We start from the raw sequence: 16,153 nt of genomic DNA on the forward strand, positions 1-16,153 counted from the left end.
CTCCCGGGGAAATTTGGGGGTCCTTCGTGTCGTGTGTCGTGTGTCGTGTGTCGTGTCGTCCCCCCGCCCCCCCCCCCCCGCCTCGGGTCGCTGCTTTGGGGGGATGCTGAGCATCAGTTTGGGGGCTGCGGGGTGCGTGGGACCCCTCAGCAGGGGGGTGGGTGCGGGGTCCCGGGGGCCGGCTGTGTCAGGGCTGGGGGAGGGACCCCTCCACGCTGCTTTTGTGCTGTGCCTCAGTTTCCCCACTGAAGTGACAGGAAGATCGCGGGGGAGCGAGTGCCATGGACACCCACATCCCCCCTGCAGAGAGGTACCCCCCCCCAGCCATGAGCCGTGGGGACACATCCCCCCTCTCTGTGCCCCCCAAGGTGCCCCACACCCTCCCCTGCCCCTGCACAGGAGTCCCAGCCCATCGCACCCACCCCGAGGGGCAGGGGGGCACCCTGGGGGGAGGGACCCCCAAAATGCCCGTGGCTGCTGCGGGGAGGGGAGCCCTTGGCAGCACCCAGATAACGCCGGGGGCCGTTATCGACGCACCCAGCCCGCAGCTATCTCACCCCCCCGCCCCGCCGAGGGTGCCACCGGCTCCCCAAAACGTGGGGCAGGCCGGCAGCCTGCAGCCCCCTGCCCCAGTGGTCACCCCAGGACTGGCACAGGGGCAGCACCAGCCTCACCCCACGGCTGGGGCACACGCAGCGACCCCCCAGCAGCCACACGTGTCCCCCAGTCGCGGGGGCAGCTGGTGTGTGCACACGCGTGTGCACGAAGCTTCCCCAGCTCACCCTGCTCCCCTTCCCCGGGGTTTGGGGCTGGGGGCTGGGAGCCCCTCTGGGGAGTGTTACACATCGGGGGGACACAGGTGCCTCCACACACAGGTGCACACAGGAGCACGCACATCCTTGCACACGCGTGTGCACACACGTGCTCCAAGGCACACACAGGCCTGTGCACCCCGTCCTGCCCTGAAACGCCCGTGCCTGGTGCCCCAGCTCTCCGCAGGCACCCCAGGGGACGGGTACCCCAAGGGACGGGCAGAAGGGGGGGGCACAACCCCCATCCCCTCCCGCCTCCTCCCCCGGGAACCTCCCCAGGAACCCCCATTTTTTTTATTTTTTTAATTTATTTTAAAAAAAAAAGAAGAACCCCCCCCACCCCCCTCCTGGTGCGGGAGGGGGACACCCAGAGGGTTCCCGGGGATTCCCCACAGGGAAACCCCGAGCCCCGTAAACAAGACTGGGGGGTGCTCGGGGGGAGCGTGGGGCATGGCACAGCCGGGATGGGGCGAGCGGCGGGAGGGCGGCGGGACGCGGGCGATGGGCAGCGGGCAGGGCGCAGCCGCCGGGGCCGCAAGATGTTGCACCCCGATAACCTTGTTTACAGGGGGCCCCGGGGGGGGCAGGGTGAGCCCCGGAGGGGGGGAGATTAGGGAGGTGAGCGTGACTCAGGGCATTTGGGTGCGCTCCCCAGCGCCGTGCGGCTCTTTCCGCGCAGGCAGAGCCCGGGCAGGGGCGTCGCGGAGACACCCCGGGGTAGGTGCGGGGTCACGGGCGGCGATGGCACCTTGGGGCGTCCCTGGCTGCTGGGGGGGGGGGGGGCGGGGGGGGCAGGCGGGGTGGGGTAGCACCCTGGGGTGCCCCCAGCATGGGGTGGGGTCTGCGGGGTTGTCCGTGGGGTGTGCTGGGGTGGGAGATGCTGTGGGATGGGGGATAGGGGCTCCGCACTGAGCCACCGTGGCACCCGCTGCCGGGCGGGCGGCGTGGGAGCTGCGGGGTCCCTGCTGGGCACCCCCTGCCAGGGGGGCCTGAGCCACGCTGTGTGGGTGGTGTGGGATGTAGGGGCTGCATGCTGGGCCATGGTGTGGGATGTATGGGCTCCTTGCTGGGCACCTGCTGCAGGAGGGACCTGAGCATGGATGGTGCGGGGTGTATGGAGTCCATACATCCACTGCAGGAGGAATGTGAGCCACACAGCGTGGGTGCTCTGGGATGTGCGGGCTCCATACAGAGCCAGGCTGGTACCTGCTGTGCCATAGAGCCGGTGTGGGATGTATGGGCTCCATACATCCACTGCAGGAGGGACCTGAGCCACACAGCGCGGACAGTAGGGGATGTATGGGCTCCACAGGGAGCCAGGCTGGTACCCGCTGCGGGAGGGAGCCCCCTGTACCCTGTGTGGGATGTAGGGGCTCCGTGCTGGGCGCACGCACCCCTGTTTTGGGGGGTGCAGGAGGCCTGAGCCCAGCGCTGAGCCCGGGCACTGCGGGACGGGGAGGTGGGGGCTGTACGGGGGGACACGGGGGCTGCATGGGGTGCAGGAGGCGTGGGCCCCCCACCTCGCACCCCACGCAGGGGCTCTGGACGGGGCGGGGTGGCACAGGGGTGGGTTTGGCAGGTCTGGGTGACCCGGGTGCGGGGTGACCGGTGTATGTCCCCCCCCAGCCCCTCAGCCCAGGCTCGGGGCACCGCCTGGCCGCCGGGGCAGAGCCGGGGGGCGGCAGCGGGAGCGGGGCGGGGGCCGGCACCAGCCGGGCGTTATCAGCGGGGCGCAGCCCGGCGCACCGGGCTGATGCAAGAGCCGCCGGCGGGGCTGGGGTGGGCCGGGGGCCCCGGGCCGGGCCAGCCCGGGCCTGGGGGGCCGGGGGCCGCCGGCGCTGCGGGGCCAGGCGGGGCAGGAAGGAGGAGGCTGGGTCCGGAGCTGGCCGCAGCTCCCGCGGCCCCGCCGCAGCTCCCGCGCCCCACCGGGGATCCCGTGGCCCCAGCGGGGTCTCCGTGACCCCCCAACCCCGACTCCCGCGGCCCCCCCGGCCGGGAGCGAGCTCCTGCGTCGCCTTGGTGAGACCTGGGGGGGCTGGTCCCCCCACGCCCCCCCACGCCCTGACCTTGCACCGCCGCCCGTGACCTTCACCCCCGTGCGGGGTCCACGGGCTGGGGTGGCGGGGGCAGCAGGGAGCCCCGGCCCCCCACCTGGGGGTCCCTACGGGGGGGCTGACACGGGGGTGGGGAGCTGAGGGTCCCGGCGCAGGAGCCCCCCGCCCCTCCCCCCCGCAGGCTGCGGGTTGGGGGGCCGGTGGCGGGTCATGGGGGGGTTATGGGGAGTGGGGGGGGGTCCCACCACCTCTGGGTCCCTCGGGGGTGCCCCGGGGCGGGGGGGCGGGGGGCGCGCGGGGCAGGGCGCCCCCTGGCGGTTTCCCCCCGGCACCGCCCCGGGGCAGCTGCGGGGGGGGCGGAGGGCGAGGGGGGGGCGGGGGCGGGGGCGGCCGGGGCTGCTGCGGGACACGTGTCCCGTCCCGCTTCCAGACCCCCGCCAGCCCGGCCGTGCCTCAGTTTCCCCTTTCCCCCAGCGCTGTGCCGGGGGGGCTTGCTGGGGGCTCCGGGCGCTGGCGGGTGGGACCCCTTTCCCCTGGGCGTAGGTCTGGATGGGGGGACCCCCCCTCACCCGCACGCGAGAGGTCGCGTGGGGCCGGACCCTGGGCGCGGTGCGGGACCAGCGGCCGTGCGTGGGCACGGGGGGGCCGGGGGGCGATGCCGGGGCCCTGTCGAGAAGCTGCCGGGGCTTCGCCGCCTCCTGACGTCGGTTCCCATCCCGGAGGGACGGCGGGGCAGGGCACCGGCTCCCCAGGGATGCCCGGCCCGGAGCCCTCCCTGCCCGCGGGGACCGGGTTACGCTGCCGGGGACTGCGGGAACGGCCCGGCCCCATCCCAGGGGATACCCCCGTGTCCCGGGATGGGGTGGGGGTGGGGGTGGGGGTCACCGAGCGCTGCCCTGGCCTCTCCTAACCTACTGTCTCTCCCTCTCCCCCGCGCCCGCCCGCAGAGCGCCGGGTTATGGTGCCGCCGGGCTGAGCGCCGGGACGCGGCGAGGCGGCGGCGGGGGCCGAGCCCGGAGCCATGGAGGGGCCCGGCCAGGTAGGGAGACCCGGCCCCAAGCCCTGGCTCCCCGCCCCCGGCATGGTCCCTGCGAGGCGCTGGGGGTGCCGGTCCCCGCTGAGCCCCCTTCTCTCTGTCCCGCAGGAGCTCTACGAGGAGGGGATGCGGAGGAGCCTGGACCCCAAGGGCTACGAGGACCCCGGCATAAAGAGCGCCCGCCTGTCGCTGGGGGAGATGAGCAGTGAGTGGCCCCCCCGGGTGCAGGGGGACAGCGGGGACGGTGTGCACGGGCACCAGCACTGCAGGGGGGCTGGCAGCGCCGGCGTTGCATGGGCGATGGTGCTGCATGGGTGCCAGCACTGCACGGGCATCAGCATGGCACGGGCATCAGCATGGCACAGGCATCAGCATGGCACGGGCATCGGTGTTGCACAGGCACCAGAGTCGTATGGGCACCGGCACTGCACGGGTCATGGTGTTGCACGTTGATGGTGTTGCTCGGGTTGCATGGTGTTGCATGAGCACGGGCTCTGATGCTGTGTGGGAACTGGCACCAGGTGGATGCCAGTGTTGCAGGGGCATCGGTGGTCCATGGGCGAGCGTTGCACGGGGTAACCAAGTTTTGTGGGTGCCGGCTATGCATGAGCACTGTCATGGCACACGGCACATGGCACAGTGCTGCAGGGGTGCTGGAGCTGAGGAGATGCCAGTGCTGCATGGGCACTGGTGTTGCATGGGCACTGGTGCTGCATGGGCACCAGCACTGCATGGGCACCGTGTCGCATGGGTGCCAGCTCAGCATGGATGTGTCATGTGGGCACCATCACGCAGGCGCTTGCACAGGTGCTGGTGTTGCACAGGTGCTGGTGCTGCACAGGCAGCGGGGCTTGTGCGGAGCTCAGGGTGCTCAGGGAGGGACACCCAGCCCTGGGGACCGCAGCACCCAAAGGCAGTGACACCCTTTGCCAAAGCCCCGCAGCTGCCACCTCGGGTGTGAGAGCTGTGGGTGCTCAGGAGGGAGACACCAGAGTCCTCGGGGCCGTGAGCGAGAGCCCCCAGGGAGGGAGGGGAGGGGGAGTTTGGGGGGTCCGTGTGCCCCGGGGCATCCCCTTGCCTGAAGTTTGCTTTACTGGGCGCTGCTGCCCCGAGGCTGGGTTCTCTCTCTTTGGGCTGTGCCAGTTCTCGCCGCCTGGACCCTCGGGTCGCCGTTTGGGGTGCCACAGGTCGGGGGGTAACGCTGCCGCCTGTTCTGCACAGGGGCCGGCGCTGGCACTGGGTCCCCTTTGCACGCGTGGAGGGCCCGAGCCGAGGAGCTGACGCCCCTGCGGTGAGTTCCCCAAAGCAGGGAGGGGGCCGGACGCTGCCCCGCCTGCCCGCCTGGCGTTGGCAAGGGGAGGTTGTGGTACCCAGGGGTGCCCCGTGCTGACCCCCCCGGCCCGGCGGTGTGTGTTTTGCAGCCAGTATTTGCCCAGCCGGCGGGGATGCTATGACCTGGATGGGAGGAGGCGCGAGGCCGGGGCCCCGCCGGGACAGGCGAGCCGGCGAGGCGCAGGGCAGCGTGAGTGACCGCGGGGGCACCGGGGGGGGACACACACAGAGCCCAGCCTTGGGGTCCCCCCCGCCCGCCCTCCGCCGCGCCGCCCGCCCCGGCTGTGCCACCCGCGTCCCCCCGCGCTCGGCGGGGCGCCCGGCACCCGGCGTCGGGGCGCGCCGCGGGGTGACCGCTCCGCTCGCCCGTAATTGCCCGCTGATTGAGGGTAAACAAGGGCTTTGTTTGGGGTGAGGACAAGAACCACTCGGCGCTGAACTCGGGCTGGCGCCGGGCGGCGGAAGCGGCCCCGGGACGAGGACCGGCTCGTGCCCACGTGCCGGGGACAGGGCGGGGGGGGGGGCGCGCAACGCGCCCCGTCCCCGCTGCCCCGGGCGCAGCATCCTTCAGCCCGCAGGGCAGGACCAGGGCAGGACGCTGGTCCTGCGGCATCACCCCGCTGGGTGACGCGTCCGGGGTGTCACTGGGGCAGTGGGGGGACCATGGTGGTCCTCGGGGGGGTGGATGGGGACAGGGTGAGCGTGTCCCCGTCACCGGGGCGGCTGCGGGCGGGCGGGAGCCCCGCTGGTGTTTACTGTCAGCAAAGGCCAAGTGCTCTGGGATTTACGGTGCACACAGGGCGGCCGCGGGGCGTGGGGCTGGGCCCCGCTTTATAGGGACCGAGCCTGCGGGCCGCGGGGAGCTGGGGGGGGGGGCACAGGTAGGAGGGGGACGGGGACTCCTCGAGCTCCTGGGCTGGCTGGGGATGATGTGCTGTCCCCGTCCCCACCCCGGTTGATGGGGTCAGGGTGGTGGGGCAGAGGGGGGACAGGAGCTGGCACCCGGACTGGCACCCTGCCCCAGGAGCGGGGCTGCGAGGGGCTGGAGGTGGGCACCAGCAGGGTGGGGGGTGAGGGAGGGACAGAGTCAGCATCGCCCAGCCGGCTCTGGAACGGGGTAACGGGTGTGGGGTGCGAGCAGTGAGGCCCAGCTGGCTCTGGGGTTGGGGCAGGGGACACAGCCAGGCAACCCCAGCCGGGTCTGGGATGGGGGTGATGGGGGTGGGGGTGGTGGGGGTAGATGCCTTCAACAGACCCCAGGCTGGGGTCTGGGCCCGGGCAGGGACCGGCTAACATGGCAGTGGCTCCACTCACAGCTCCATCGGTGACCGATGTGGACCTGGAGGCGGTGGGGAGCAGGAGGCCCGTGTCCCGGCGGGACACCCATGAGGTGGGTGCTGCCCCAGGGACCCCCATTCCCTCATCCCGGGGCTGGGCAGACTGTGGGGTGCGGAGGGCTGCCAGCATGGGCAGCCACAGCTCTGGGGCTCCTGGGGGTCCCTGGTGTGGCCGGGGGTACCCTGACCCCCTGGCCCTGGCTGTAGGGCTACGTGGAGCTGCACGAGCTGGTCATGGACAGCAGGAAGGATCTGTGCTGGATGGAGGCCGGCCACTGGCTCAAGCTGGAGGAGGACTTCAAGGAAGCCGGGCACTGGGGCCAGCCCCATCTCTCCTTCCTGACCTACCAGAGCCTCCTGGAGATCCGCCGGGCTTTGGCCAAAGGTGGGGATGCTGGATGGGGCTGGGCTGGCAGTGGGGACCCCGCAGCCGGGCAGCCAGTGACCGTGCTGTCCCCGCAGGCGCCGTGCTCCTGGACGTGGCAGCCACCTCGCTGCCGGCCATCGCCCACACCCTCATCGACCAGATGATCTACGAGGGGCAGATCAAGCCGCAGGACCGGGATGACATCCTGAGGACGCTGCTGCTGCAGCACAGGTACAGCTGGGGCCCCACGGCTGGGTTGGGGGACATACACCCACCGTGGTGTCCCCGTGGCTGGGGTAGGGGTGGGGGGACACCCCGGTGTCCCGGTGAGTCCTGCTGGAGCCGGGCGCAGGGTGGAAAAGCCTCTCTGCCATTTGGCTTTTGCCTTCCAGCCCAGCTCGGGGGTTCCTCGTGCATCCCAGGGGCTGTTTTATGGGGTTTGGGGGGGTCAAGGGTGCTGGCCTGTCTGACACCGCCCCCCCACTCTGCTCCAGGCACCCCAGCGAGGCCGAGTCGGCCAGGACCATGCAGCCAGCTCAGCTGCAGCGCTCGGGCACCAGCCGGGCTGAGACGGAGCAGCCGCTGCTGAGGACGCAGCAGCCCCTGGAGATGCGCAGGCTGGGCGAGCAGGCGAGCGGGCGCGGGGCTGGGCACGGGGCTGGGCACGGGGCTGGGCACGGGGCTGGGGGTACGGGGGTGCAGGGGTTTGAGGGTGCCAGGCTCAGCCAGGGCTGGTGGAGACGCGTGTGGGGTGTGGGCACACGCAGGAGCATGTACAGGCTTTGGCACACATGGGCACAGGCCCTGGGCAGCAGCGTCCCTGGGGAGCACACACCCACTGCCAACACTCTTGCACACCTGTGCACACCTGTGCACACCTGTGCACACACTCACACAGGCACAAACACCACCCCCCCCCAAACACCACACACCAGCATCCCCTCACACTCACACACACCTGCATTTGCACACACGGGCGTGCCCACACATGCTCACGTGTGCCCACGTGTGCCCTCGTGTGCCCTCGCCTCTGCAGGTGTGCACACATGCACACACGTGCACACAAGCAGGGGTCACTGCCATGGGACGGTGCGGAGGCGCATCAGGGAGCTGGGTTTGCAGGGGGGACACTCCAGGGATGGAGGGAGGGACACACAGGGGGGACAGGGGCCATCTGGGGCACGGCCACCATGGACAGTCGGCTGACCCCCAGCATTTGCCCCCACAGAGCCCAAGCGGGGCCACCAAACCTCTTCTCGCCGAGAAGGTGCCTGAGGATGCTGAGGCCACGCTGGTCCTCGTGGGTGAGTGGTCAGCGGGGAGGCAGGTACAGGGTCGGGGGTGGGTGTGGGGTGTGGGATTAGGGTGCTGGCTGTGGGGTTGGGGTGCTGGGTGCAGGCTCGGGGTGCTGGATGCAGGGCAGGGGTGCTGGGTGTGGGCTCGGGGTGCTGGGTGCAGGCTCAGGGTGCTGGGTGTGGGCTCGGGGCGCACAGAGGGAGCTTCCATGGCTGCTGCTCGCTCACTTGCTGCTTTTCTTGCACCTTTTTGCCTCTCCCCATCCTCAGCTCTCGCCGCCACCTGCTGCCGCTCAGCGCTGCTCCCTGGGCCCTTGTCCTCACGTCCTATTTCTCCACCCCCCCTGTCCCACCCTGTCCTCGTGTCTCTCTGTCCCCCACTCCCCCCATCCCCATGCCCTGATGTCCCTGCACTCTCGTGCCCACCCATCCCTGTGCCCTCCTCCTGCCTTCGTGCCCCATCCTATTCCCCATGTCCATGTCCCCATGCCTCTGTGCCACCTGGTCTCCGTATCCCCATGTCCATCCCATGTCCCTGTGGTGTCCCCGTGGTGTCCCCGTGTCCTCGTGCACCCCCCATCCCATGACCCCCATCCCATCCCGTCCTCCCCCCAGGCTGTGCAGCCTTCCTGGAGCAGCCCACCCTGGCCTTCGTGCGCCTGAAGGACGCGGTGACACTGGACGGTGTCCTCGACGTGTCCCTGCCCGTCCGCTTCCTCTTCCTGGTCCTGGGCCCCGACACCCCCCACGTCAGCTACCACGAGATCGGCCGGGCCGTGGCCACCATGATGTCCGAGAGGGTACGGCCAGGGTGCCACCTGACCCCCTCCCCAAAAACACCCCCCAGTCCCCAGCTCTGGGGCTGCCCCCTCTAACGGGGCTCGTCCACCTGTGCCGTGTCCCGCTCCAGGCTCCTGTCCCTGTGCCCCCTGTCCCCCTGCACCCCTGTCCACACTCCTGTGCCCCACGTCCCCAAGTGTCCCCAAGGTCAAATATCCCCATGCCCCCCTTATCCCCCATCCATGCCCCCGTGGCCCCATCGCTCCCCACCACCACACACCCCAAGCCCCCCCAGTCCCCACGAGGATGCTCAGGGCTCAGGTGGGTGCCCAGCAGCACCCAAGGGTGCCGGACACGGCTGATCCCTGGTCCACGGGCCCCACGCAGGTCTTTCGCCGGGACGCCTACCTGGCCGAGAGCCGGCAGGACCTGCAGCGGGGGGTGGAGGGCTTCCTGGAGGCCAGCATCGTCCTGCCGCCCACCGAGACCCCCAGCGAGGAGCTGCTCCGCGGCCTGGTCCCGCTGCAGCACGAACTGCTCCGCCGCCGCTACCAGGGCCCCGAGAAGGCGCCGGAGAAGGACTTCCTAAAGGACTTGGGTAGGGTGGGGACCTCCCCAGCCCCCTCTGAGACCCCCCAGCCCCCTCCCTTGCATACAGGGCCCCCCCATAGCCACCTGTTTGTGTCCCCAGGGCTGAAGGAGCCGGTGGCAGAGGATGATGACCCCCTGCGCAGGACGGGGATACCTTTCGGGGGGCTGGTGCGGGACATCCGCCGCCGGTACCCCAAGTATCTGAGTGATATCACAGATGCCTTCAGCCCCCAGTGCCTGGCTGCCGTCATCTTCATCTACTTCGCAGCGCTGTCACCCGCTGTCACCTTTGGAGGCTTACTGAGTAATGGGGGGGGCACGTGGGGGAACAGGGGTGTCCCCGAGCTGGGTGCAGGGTGTGGGGAGTGGGGTGCCACCGCCTGCAGCGCCATCCCCTTGGGATACTCCTGGGGAGGGGGGATTGCACCCCTAATCCTGGTGCTGAGGAGTTGGGATGGGGGTGCACAGCACCTCATGGTGCTCAGCAGCTCTGCTTCCCCCCAGGTGAGAAGACCAAGGGCATGATGGGGGTGTCGGAGCTGCTCATCTCCACGTGTGTGCAGTGCGTCCTCTTCAGCATCCTCAGCGCCCAGCCCCTGCTCGTCGTGGGCTTCTCGGGACCTCTCCTTGTCTTTGAGGAAGCCTTCTACGCGGTGGGTGCCACCCCGTGCCCCTGGGTGCCCTCTGCACCTGCTGCCGGTGGTCCCCACTGTAGGCTCGTGGTGTCCCCACCAGCCCTGGCACAGGCACAGGGTGCTGCTGTGGGGAGGGGGGGCAGGGGGGGATGTGATGGGGGGGCAGCACATCGGGGATGGCACGGGGGGGGCTGCCACATGCAAGATGACACCAGTGGTTTGACATGGGGGTGACAGCACACAGGCAGGGCCACCCTATGACGGCACAGGGATGGTGTGAGCAGTATGATGCCCTGTGGGTGCCACCCCACATGGGCAGTGCCATCGTGGTGCTGCCAGATGGGTGATCCCACTGTGGGCACCGCTACCCCCATCCCAACACCCCCAGCCCCCAGGCAGGAGGCGCGAGGCCACCACGGGACCCCGGGGTTTGGTGCAGCTGGGTGCCCATGCTGGGGGACCCCAGGGTGCTGAGGGGGCCGTGGCCTCTGTCTCCCCAGTTCTGCAGTGACTATGGCATGGAGTACATCGTGGGCCGGGTCTGGATCGGCTTCTGGCTGATCCTGCTGGTGCTGGTGGTGGTGGCCTGTGAGGGCAGCTTCCTGGTGCGCTACCTGTCCCGCTACACCCAGGAGATCTTCTCTTTCCTCATCTCCCTCATCTTCATCTTCGAGACCTTCTCCAAGCTCGTCACGGTGAGGGGTGTGGGGGTCCCAAGGCGGGGGGTGGGGGTGGGATGGGGTGTGTGGAGGTGGTGGTCATCACCTGGGTTTCCATAGAAACGGTGGGAGCCATGTGAGGGATGCAGGAGGGATGGAGCCCATATCCTGGGTTTGGCAGCCCGTGCCTCTCTCTGAGGGGGGGGTTGGGGCAGGGGAGTGAAGGGGGGCAGATGTCCCACATGGGCTGGTGGACCCACACAGTCCTCGCCCAGGATCTGCCCAATGAACCCCAATTTCCCCCCCTCCCTCACCCCGGCTCAGACCCTCCCCCGGTGGCCAGCAGCAGTGGGACGGTGTCACCCTGTGCACCGGGTGCCCGCAGGGACATTAGTGCTGGAGAGGTGACAGGCAGGACACATGCCCCATCACACCAAGCCACCCCTGTAGGGGCTCCACACAGCCCCGGGTAACGCAGCAGGGTCGTGCTCAGCCGTCCCCTCCGTGCCACCCAGCCCCTGCTCCGGCCCCGTCGTAAGAAGCACGGCAAAACCCGAGCCTAAAAATAACCCCCTGCTCACCCTGCGCCAGCTCCAGCCTCTCTGGTCACCCTGGCACTCACCCAGCACCCCCCCTCCAGCCAGGATTCGGCTCCCAGCATGGCAGGAGGGGTGCAGGGGACCCCCCATCCCATCCCCACCCGCTAGCGGGGGTCCCATCCTCCCTGAGCCTTCCTTCCCTCCCCAGATCTTCAAGGATCACCCGCTAAAGCGACACTACGACGTGAAAGCCGTGGTGGAGCCCAAGGTGCCGGAGCCCAACACGGCGCTGCTGTCCCTCGTCCTCATGGCCGGCACCTTCTTCCTGGCCTTCTTCCTCCGCAAGTTCAAGAACAGCGCCTTCCTGCCTGGCAGCGTGAGCACTGGGGAAAGGGGGGGGTCCCCTGCATCATCCCCCCACCCCACCGGCCCCTCAGCGGGGAGGGGGTGAAACGGGTTTGGTGGGTGCGGTTTCCCAAGAAGTGTCTGGCTGAGACCGTGCAAACTCACTGCATGCGGCTGTGGAGGTCTTTGCTTGCTCTCGCTGGGGACGTGGTGTGGGTGGGTGGGGTGCTTTGGGTGGGGTGGGGTGGGGGGGATGATGCAGGGGGGCTTAACGCGGTCATGGTGTCCCCGCAGGTGCGGCGCTTGATCGGGGACTTCGGGGTGCCCATCTCCATCTTCATCATGGCGCTGGTCGACTTCTTCATCAAGGACACGTACACACAGGTCTGGGAGCAGCGGGGGGGGCAGGGCTGCACCAGGACAGGGCTGTCCCACACGGGGATGTGCAGCTGGGTGCTGGTCCCTGTGCCCTGTCCCTGTCCCCTCACTCCCCCGTCTCTGCTCCCATCCAGAAACTGAATGTCCCCAAAGGGCTGGAGGTCACCAACGCGTCTGCCCGGGGCTGGTTTATCAACCCCATGGGGAACAACAGCCCCTTCCCCATCTGGATGATGTTCGCCTCCGTGGTACCCGCCCTCTTGGTCTTCATCCTCATCTTCCTCGAGTCGCAGATCACCACGTGAGGATCGGGGCGGTATGGGGAAGGAGAGGAGGGCTGTGGGGTGCGAGGGGACAACACCCCCCCGCCTCACCGACTCTTCCTCCTCTGTCCCCACCAGCCTCATCGTCAGCAAGCCCGAGAGGAAGCTGGTGAAGGGCTCCGGTTTCCACCTGGACCTGCTGCTGATCGTGGCCATGGGGGGGGTGGCCGCGCTCTTCGGGATGCCCTGGCTCAGCGCCACCACCGTCCGCACCATCACCCACGCCAACGCCCTCACCGTCATGAGCAAGTCCTCCTCCCCCAGCGAGAAGGCCCAGATCCTGGAGGTCAAGGAACAGCGCATCAGTGGCTTGTTGGTGGCCGTGCTCATCGGTGAGCTGGGACAGTGCCCCCCGCCCCGGGCAGCGAGGGCTGGGTGCCCCCCGACAGCTCCCCCTGACCTCCCCTTCTCCACTGCAGGCGTCTCCATCCTCATGGAGCCCATCCTGAAGTACATCCCGCTGGCCGTGCTCTTTGGCATCTTCCTCTACATGGGTGTCACCTCCCTCTTCGGCATCCAGCTCTTCGACCGCATCCTGCTCTTGCTGATGCCACCCAAGTACCACCCCAAAGAGCCCTACGTCACCCGGGTGAGTGAGCCCCGTGTCACCCAGCTTGGGGGGGTCCTGAGCTGCAACACCCCGTGGTGCTGCCTGCAAATGCCTGGGGTTCCCCAAAAGCCCCCTCCTTCAGGGCTGATGTTCTCTGGGCTCTTTGGGCCACCACCAGCACCCCAGGAAGGGTGGAGGGTTCTGGACCCACCACCCTGACCCCACTGGGCTCCTCATCCTGCAGGTGAAGACTTGGCGGATGCACCTCTTCACCTTCACCCAGATCATCGTCCTGGTGCTGTTGTGGGCAGTGAAGTCCACCCCGGCTTCGCTGGCGCTGCCCTTCGTCCTCATCCTCACTGTGCCCTTGCGGCGCTTCCTGCTGCCCAAGATCTTCTATGACATCGAACTCAAATGCGTACGTAGCGCTGGCACCGCGCTGGCACCGCGGTGCTGGTCCCTTCCCTGTGCCCATCCCCATCCTCATTTGTGTCCCCATCCCTGTCACCATCCCTGTCCTCATCCCCATGCTCATCCTCATCTGCATCCCCATCCCCGTCCCCATCCCCATCTTCATCTATGTCCCCATCCCCATGCCCATCCTCATCCTCACCTGCATCCCCATCCCCATCCCACCTAACGCACTCTCCTGTCCCTCCAGCTGGATGCAGATGACGCCGTGGTGACCTTCGAAGAGCAGGAGGGCACAGACGTGTACAACGAGGTGCAGATGCCCAGCTAAGGGCTTCTCGCCCCCGTCTGTCCCCTCCCACCCCGGACAGCCCCACATCCCCCCCCACCAGCTCCCTTCCCCCCATCCACCTGCTTGTAGCTCCACTGCTGCTGTCCTGGGGTGCAGGGTGATGGAGGGGGACTTGGGGACACAGCCCCAGAGCTCCGGTCCCCACGGGCACACCCCATCAATGGACCCTCGTTAGGTTTTTCCCCCTTTCTTCCCCCATTTTTTAAATTTTGGATGGTGTGACCTTGTCCACACTTTGCTACCTGCTGGGGAAGAGGCTGCCCGGGCTGGGGCCGAGGTGAGGGGTGTCCCCTGGGCTGTCCCCCACCTCATGGCAGGGCAGGATAACCCATGTCGCATGTCCCCAGAGCCACCCTGGGGCTACGCCCGGGCACCAGGCATGGGAAGAACCTGGAGGAAGGTGACATGATGGGGGATAGAGGCCCCCCATTCCCCCTGCCTACCCCAGAGAGTCCTCCCCCCTGCCCCTCCCCTCTTCCCCAGATGAACTTTCAGTGCTAACGAGCTCCCAGCATCTCCCCAGGGTCAGGATGTAAATACTCCAGTTGAGGGGCTTTAAATATTCGCAATGAAGATGATGATGTAAACCCCCCCCGCCCAAAAAATCATGCTGACACTTCCACAGGCAGGATTCACTCAGAGCCAAACAAAAATCCAAAAAAAAGACCCAAAAAGCACCTTAAAAAAAGAAAAGGGACCAAAAAAAAGCAGCAGCTGCAAGGAGTGATCTGTATATTTGATGCTAACGATGGGGGGGGTGTGTAGGTTTGTAATTTATTTCTAAAGGCTGTTTGAACCCTGCCCACGGTGGGGGCCGTGTGTGTGTGTGTGTGTGTGTGTGTGTGTGTATATACTAGAGAAACTATATAAAATTCACAATTTTCTAGACAAGCTCATTTTAAAGGATCCTGGTCAGGGCCTAAACTCTACGGACCAGCCCGGCAGTGCCGTTGCAGCGCTGATTGCGCATTATTAGCAGCATTTTAGAGCATTTCAGTTAAATCCATGTAGTTTTGCCTTGATTTTATAGTTTTTTGGGGTTGTTTTATTTTTATTCCGCTTCCTTGCTGACCGCGTCGCGTCCCGTTTCCGCCGGGATTGTTCCCAAACTGCCCCAGCACCCCCTGCTGCTGCTGGGCCCGATCCTCCGCCGAACCCCAGGCCCCATCCTCCACCGAACCCCAGGCCCGATCCTCCGCCGAACCCCAGGCCCCATCCTCCCCCGAGCCCCAGGCCCGATCCTCCGCCGAACCCCAGGCTCCATCCTCCGCCGAACCCCAGGCCCCATCCTCCGCCGAACCCCAGGCCCGATCCTCTGCCGAACCCCAGGCCCCATCCTCCGCCAAACCCCGGGCCCCATCCTCCACCCCCCGCTCAGGTGGCAAATTTGCTCCATTTTGCATAAATCAGAGGGTGAGTGGGTCCCCAAAGATCAGCGTGGGGCTGGAGGAAGGGGCTGCCTTGCCTCGCGCTCGGGTTTAGTTTAATTAATTCCGTGGCCAAAATAAGCAATTTAGGGTTGGGGGTTGGGGTTTTTTTTTCCCTTCCCTCCACATTTGTATCAGGCTTTAATAAAGAAATTAATAAAATCAGAAAGGAAATTGGGGTTTATTTTTGTTCTGGTTGGGCATTTCCTGGGGGTTGCTTTATTTAATTGTCGTTCCCCCCCCCCCCCCCAAATAAAAAGGCAGCAGCGTGTTTTGGAGGCTCCCGCCCCTGCCACCCTGGGATGCTCAGTACAAGATGCTTGCCACGGCATCCTGGGATACTCCCTGTGGGGATCCAGGGATGCTCAGCCCCCTCTTTCCCCCCCCACACCCCAGGGTGCTGCCCCATTGCTGCCAGTGACGTGCCTGGCCAGGGAGAGAAGGATGATGCTGCTGCTTGTCTGGTGAAAGACAAGGATGATGCTGGTTGTCCGGGGATGTTACAACAGGCCGCAGAGCAGCCCCCAACCCCCCCCTCCACCCCCCCAACCCCTCATTGGCACCAAAATGACCCCGATTACCCATAATCTCATTACCGAGAGCAACCGGCAGCGCCAGCGCCCCACATGAAGCCTCGGGTCTGTAGCCCAGCTCCGCACACAGGGCCGTGGGAAGGGTTTTCCGGGCCCCTTTGTGCCTTTTCCGTGGTGCGGACATTGGGCTGAGCATCTGCGACAGCTCCTGGCCAGGACCTTTGTGGGGCTGGGATAAATCCCAGCGCCAGCTCGGGCTTGTTCTGAGCCCGGCATAGCCGGTAGCCCTTGGCTTTTTTGGAGCCGGAGATGCGTGGCCTGTATTTTTCCAGTGGATGCCCATCCTGCTGGCCTCACGTGGGCAAGCCACGCTGGGTACCATCAGGAGGCCTCCACG

General features: G+C 67.4%; 1 protein-coding gene across 1 annotated transcript; it reads left to right on the forward strand.

The window, feature by feature from the left end:
• The first annotated feature begins 1,476 nt into the window (after positions 1-1,476).
• Positions 1,477-14,760, forward strand: SLC4A1 (solute carrier family 4 member 1 (Diego blood group)). Its single transcript, XM_084275710.1, has 22 exons — positions 1,477-1,529; positions 3,814-3,905; positions 4,011-4,107; positions 5,124-5,193; positions 5,324-5,424; positions 6,551-6,624; positions 6,779-6,956; positions 7,034-7,169; positions 7,433-7,568; positions 8,167-8,242; positions 8,849-9,033; positions 9,401-9,611; positions 9,705-9,908; positions 10,109-10,257; positions 10,740-10,934; positions 11,646-11,813; positions 12,077-12,166; positions 12,295-12,461; positions 12,562-12,815; positions 12,903-13,072; positions 13,278-13,451; positions 13,695-14,760. The coding sequence occupies exons 2-22, from the start codon at positions 3,888-3,890 to the stop codon at positions 13,773-13,775; spliced, it is 2,934 nt and encodes a 977-aa protein (XP_084131836.1). The 5' UTR covers positions 1,477-1,529; positions 3,814-3,887; the 3' UTR covers positions 13,776-14,760.
• The last annotated feature ends 1,393 nt before the right edge of the window (positions 14,761-16,153 follow it).

The sequence above is a fragment of the Gallinula chloropus genome (assembly GCF_964237585.1).
Source record: "Gallinula chloropus genome assembly, chromosome: 26".
Lineage (NCBI taxonomy): Eukaryota > Metazoa > Chordata > Aves > Gruiformes > Rallidae > Gallinula > Gallinula chloropus.

Coding starts and splice junctions, on each gene's coding strand:
- SLC4A1 (XM_084275710.1), top strand. Junction 5,425..6,550: donor CCGGCGAGGCGCAGGGCAGC/GTGAGTGACCGC, acceptor CTCCACTCACAG/CTCCATCGGTGACCGATGTG. Junction 9,909..10,108: donor CACCTTTGGAGGCTTACTGA/GTAATGGGGGGG, acceptor GCTTCCCCCCAG/GTGAGAAGACCAAGGGCATG.